Below are 6000 nucleotides of genomic sequence, written 5' to 3' on the forward strand. Positions count from 1 at the left end.
ATACTTCAAATTAAACTACACGTTTTGTACTTGAGCTGTTTTCAACATGTAGGAATTAAATATAACCAAACGAAGCCTCAACGAGAGTTTAAGAAAAGTGAATTTATTATTTGCAAGCTTTTAATTTAAAATTTTCTGAGTGATTCTGCTTGCTGTAAAACAAATGAAAAATAATGATGAAAAATAAAAACGTGCAAACATTGTTATTCGTTGTTATACTTACAGCATTTATTTTGCAAGGTATCCAGTTAGCACTGGTATGCTAAATGTCTTAACATGTAAATAAAATAATTTATTTTATTTTTGTTGGTTTAACTTTTGATATACAAAAAGCAAAAATTGGTGGCATAAAAATGTCACGAAAAGACACGTTGAAATTGAGCAGTGAATCGATGCTACACATTTCATCTCTCTTTTGAAAAACGTCTCTTTTATATCCCTTCAAAATGCTGGAATTCGAAGAGAAATCGAAAGGTTTCCTTGGAACTAAAAGAACTCAAACATCTCATTTTGAATTTAGATGGCGAGGTTTAAATCTCACCTGAATCGTTTATTAAAAACAAACACATGGCGACAGTCAATATGATTCAGTCGTTAATTCCGTAATCAGTTGCCCACAGTCTGTTTTGTGTGTTGCCTCCATCTTATTGGTAATGTGCCAATATGTTATACATTTCCTGAGTTTGTGGCTCCACGAAGCTAAAAAAAAATAAGAAGGACGAAAGATGGAATGAATGACCTCTGAGTTTTTTTTTTTCATTTTTTTTTCTGGGATTGTTCTCCCATTGATAATGTAGTCAGCCAGCCGGTACTGCTATCTTACAAGGAGTGCATATACGGCACGGCTGGCCTGTTTCTAAACACTTTTGATCTATTTGACTTTGAGACCATTTTGTCTTCTGTCTATCACAGTGCCCATTAAATCTCTTTCAACGAACCCTGTTTTTATCATTTACCGTTCCCAAATTCGCAAGTAGCCAATCAGAAGCGCGATCTACTGTCCTGATATCCTACGATATCAAGTCACTGACCTGATATGCCACCATATCACGGTCATTGAATTAAAGTAGTGTTACTGTACGATGAATTGAAAAGAAGTTTTACCAATAAAACAGAAACTAGTATTTTTAATTAGCTGGTGTTTACCGGTCATAAAATGAGATAAACTTTTCCGCCAAAACTAAACTTGAGCGCGCTCGCCAATTGCGCGATGTCTGCTGACGAGTACTGAAACATTCACACTGAAACAATAGAGTCGGAGTTTCCAAATTTTTCGCTAAATTTGATTTTGAAAATTTAGGGAATGAAACTCCAAACAAACGAGTAAAACTATGTGAGAAGACGACTTGATAAAAGTGTTGAAGACCAAAAAAGTATCAATACAAGCAGGTCAACACATTTTGCACTACGTGTCTGGCAAGCATGGCTTCGACTGAGCGAATAATATCACCGGAGTTTTGGCTGAATTTGGGTACGGTAAATCCTAATAGTACCTTTGGACGCGGCGGTATCAGGTCGTTTGGTCTCGCCATGGGTATTTTGGCTCGACTGCGTCTCGCCAAAATACGAACCATGGCTCGACCAAACTCGCCTGATATGCCGCCGAAGCGTACCAAAAAGGTACGATTAGGTATAAATATCTCATTATTCCACTGCCAATACACTGCAGTACATGAGTAGCAAATAAAGAAAAAATTGCAAGGCCGATTCAACGGTTTGGGACTGTATTGAAATTCCAATATTTCGGAAGGCACGCCCTTCCTTCTTCAGGGTCTTACAGAGAATGTCCTCTTACAGAGAATGTCTTCTTCAGGGTCTTAGAGAGTACATGAGTAGCTCTGTATTCCATTTTGTGACGTAGATTACACAACAGTGAGCAGTTCTGTGTATTCTAACTCCTCTTGTTCGTTTGTCGCAGGTTTCCTTGGAATGGTCTTACTGAATGAACGATTGCTCTTGAACTCAAACGCAACTCCCTCTTCTGAAAGGGAGCAATATCCTGAGGCCTCGGAATTTCTCAGAGGTGACAAATAAAAAGCACCTTCACCACCCTTATCTTGTTCTGTCCTTTTGCATTCGCTGCTCCAAAGATCCTCCTCAGGTATTCCGGGTCCCTCATTTGAAGGGTCTGTTTGCTCCGGTTCTGCATCCGTTGGAACAGGGAGTTCCTGGTATTGACGGACCTTCGGAGCCTCAGTGTCATGCCGTTTGAAGCGCTTCCGGCAAACTATGATAGCTGTTATGATTATAAGGAGTAAGCTGACGAGAACTCCGATAGCAATGTACCGCTTTGAAGTTGATCCTACGAGGGAAAATACTCATTGCTCAATCCTAAGACGCATAAGGGCAGTGACACAGACCTTTTACGCATGCAATTTACTGATATGTGAAATACGAAACTAGAGAAAAGTTTTCCTACCAAATAATGTCCATTGTTCACGGCCTTAAATAGAGTAAACAGTTTCGGGCAAAAAGACCCTTAGAAAGAGACTAAATCAACTACAACAATGTACTACAATATGTACTATTAATATGTAATATAATAGTCAACTGTCCTTAAGCTCAGCAAAGATTGCGGCTCTCTGAGATGCATTATTATCACTCGGCTACTCTCTGTATGTCGTATAAATGTTAATAATTCAAACCCCACAGAACTGACAGCAAATCAGCATTCTTCTTACCACTATCAGGGAGTACTTTGATAGTAAATCCTTTCTCTTCCCCCTTCTTGTCAGTCAGAAACCTCATCCACAGAACTGATCCACTGGAGCTGACAGTCGGAGGCTTACTCGAACCACAGCGTTTCCTTATTTCTTTGCCTTCCTTGAACTCTAACCCTCCGTCTCTGTAAAAAGGTAAGAAAAGGAAAGCTTTTTAAAAGCATCAAACGTTTAAACTTAGAATCACCCGCTCAGACTACCTCCTAATACCCTAATACCAATTTATGAACTGTCGCCTAAAGTGGAGGTCCAAATAAAACACTCTTTCCATTTTAGAATCGTTTAAGGACTTGTTAATTTAGCTGCTGAATTTCAATTCAGAGCTGTTTATAAACTTAAGTTATTAAGTTTATAACTAAGTCGATTTATTTCAAAACTGTAGATTACTGTTCAACTAATCTCTAAAATAAAGCTTAGCTGAGGGACTGCATGGGATTTTAACTGATAGCTGGGAATTGGTCAAAATTTTAACTGTTTACTGAGATATGACACCTGAAAAATTCCCTGATAGTGAGAAATGGGTAAATTTTATTGGAGAAATAACCTTTTTTAGGATAGCTGAGAAATGGGCTGAAATTTTAACTAATAGCTGAGAAATGAAGCGTTTTTAACTGTTAACTGAGATATGACACCTGAAAAAAATTTACTGATAGCTGAGAAATCGCCAAAAATTAAAATGATAACTGAGAATAAAGCACCCCCCATGCAGTCCCTCTTAGATCGCTGAGAGATTATGATCGCTTTTCTGGTGCATGGTTCTGCTTTTCCATTCAAGGTCATATACCTACCTTACACTAACGTAGTCATGGCAACCAGAGTCCAGGTAACTTTCTTCCAAGTCAAATTCCAGAAAAGAGAGTTTCACTTGGTAACCAGGCGGAGCGACTATTCTCCATGTACATTGTATGTTCTTGGGGTAGGGCTTGGGAAAGTTTGGACTACTAAGCGTTACACTAGTCCTTGCGTTCTTTATTGGCACTTCCCTGTAAACATCGTCTGTGTGATTACCGCGGGAAGTACATGCTACGAGAGGAAAATTAAAATTACAGTATTCAACTTCTTACCTTGAAGTAGATTTTGTTGCGGTCTCAGGAACAAAAGTTTAAGTCGTAAGCAACAAGATTCATTCATAGCCTAACCACTTAATTTTGTATTTTGGTTTAAAGGTGATCGTACGCATTATAAGGTAAAGCGTCACTTCAAGATGGTTTTAAGATGACACTGCGAGTAATCTGAGTCTTAATCGCTACCTTCCTATACCACCTCGTCTCTTGTCTCTTCGTCATCAACCCAAAAAATTGACCATGATTATCAGACATGGCGTAAAATACCTCTAAGAACACGAGTCACTTGAAATTAGTGCAGAGAACGTTTATTGTCCCTGTAATCGATATTTCATAATCGATAATTTCATAGCTCAAATAAGCGTAAAGTATTTGTCAGCTTTATGATGCTTGATCCTTCCTCTTCTCAAGAAGTTAAGAACTGGCACATGACGAATCCAGGCAATACGTGCAAAAAAAGACCTAAAATATTCTAAAATATAGAAAAATACAGTGAGTCCAAAAGCAACATGACCGTACCTGTAAACTGGGCTTGAATTATTGCTAGCTTCGCCAGACCTGTAAGCGGCATAAAAAGACATGTCAGCATTTACCATCTTTTCAACCCTTTGACGCAAGTAGTAAAAGCTACGTTTTGATAGTCTTAAGCAGTTAACATATTCTGGGAAATGCGAGCATATGGTGGCAATACATAATAGATATCGCTAAAAGTATTCCTTTGTCAATTTTTTTTTCCAAAATAGGGGTAAAGTGGTGCAGAAACATTGTAAGTTAATGCTATCCGAAATTATATTTATAGACATTAGACATCTTGGAAACAAGCACATGGTATACGCGACTGAAAAGTGTAAAGTGAATGTTAGAATGTGAATGTAAGATCTTTTTTAACAGGTTATAAAGAAATTTTGAAATAAATACTCTGGTTTAAATCCAAATAAAGGACTGGAGTTTGATTCTGTTTTGAAGTGTTTTGTATTGGCATTTTTGACCTTGATCTAATTTTCAGCAAAATGGTACAAATTTTAAAAGTTTGTTCATGCATGAAATCTGTAAGAAGATACATTGAATCGAGACTTATTAACAATAGTTTGACCAATGTAATCGATGTACAGTTTCCTTACAACAGTTTGTTCGCAATTTTTTATTGGCCAAATACTGCTAACATTTGGGGCAGAACGCTAAATAAATCGAACACATATGCAGAACGGCATTAAAATTCGAATGGTCAAAAAGAACTTTAAAATGTTATGAATTTTGCATACAAATCAGAACGCTTACGACACTGACACCTTAAAATTAACTTGGTACTTGATTTTACATTCAAATTTTATTGCTCCTTCAAAATATCCCGATGGAAATGCTTCAAGATTTAAATATATCGAAATGAACTAAAAAGTCAAAGCTTCAAATTAAATTGGAAATTATTCGCAGTTGGAATAATCGGAATCCGATTTAAGCTTGACTGAAAAATAGAAAAATTGAGTAAACTTTCGGCAAATAAATATCTACGTCTGATTTCTCGTTTTTTTCTTCACATATTAAAATTATAAAATCCTTTCAATTAATTCTTTCGCACTTACCGTAAGCTAGGAAAAACGAAACCGCAATTTTGAAATTAAATCGTCGAGATGGATTTGCCTGGCCCTCCATCGGTTGCTTGCCTGCCTCAGTGAACTTGTTAGATTAATTATCGCTGTATTTTAGTCAGACCGTGTTTCACACCTCTTACACAAGGTGATAATCAATATTTTCTTTCGTGAAGTTCCTTTAATTTACTGCAAGAATATCTTCATTTTCCCTCCTACCACGCAGCGGTAAACGTTAAAGCAATTACCGAACAAGATCAATAACCCTCTTTGGTTTATCTTAACAATCCCAAGCCTCGTTGGCGGCGGACAGTTGTTTTTCGCAGATTCACAACAAAGCCATCTGAAGTCTAACAAAAGAATAGATTGTTCGATAAGTGACGCACGTCAAGAAATTAAGCCAACCGGAGCAAATAAAGTATACTTGGCGTAATTTAATGGGTTCCCCTGAAATATTCATAGAATCTTCTTAAGAAGCTAACAGCGAAATTTCGAAGCCAGGCTGTTTAACACACAATATTTGTAGCTAATTTGCAAACGTTGTGATGAATTTTTAAATTCATTTATATTCATGCAATTTCTTCTTTTTCTTGTTTCCAGCTAAGATATGTTAAAACAAAGATGTCACGT

At 37.0% G+C, this 6000-nt stretch overlaps 1 protein-coding gene across 1 annotated transcript; it reads right to left on the reverse strand.

Moving 5' to 3' along the window:
* Window positions 1-1707: 1707 nt before the first annotated feature.
* LOC144653811 (uncharacterized) lies at window positions 1708-5666 on the reverse strand. The gene is made up of 5 exons (XM_078513909.1): window positions 5365-5666; window positions 4304-4342; window positions 3509-3743; window positions 2682-2845; window positions 1708-2302 (listed from the first exon to the last, which is right to left on the reverse strand). Exons 1-5 carry the CDS (start codon window positions 5432-5434, stop codon window positions 1863-1865), a joined length of 948 nt encoding a protein of 315 aa, XP_078370035.1. The 5' UTR covers window positions 5435-5666; the 3' UTR covers window positions 1708-1862.
* Between the last annotated feature and the right edge of the window lie 334 nt (window positions 5667-6000).

This window comes from Oculina patagonica, chromosome 5, assembly GCF_052425735.1.
Source record: "Oculina patagonica isolate OP01 chromosome 5, crgOcupat, whole genome shotgun sequence".
Lineage (NCBI taxonomy): Eukaryota > Metazoa > Cnidaria > Anthozoa > Scleractinia > Oculinidae > Oculina > Oculina patagonica.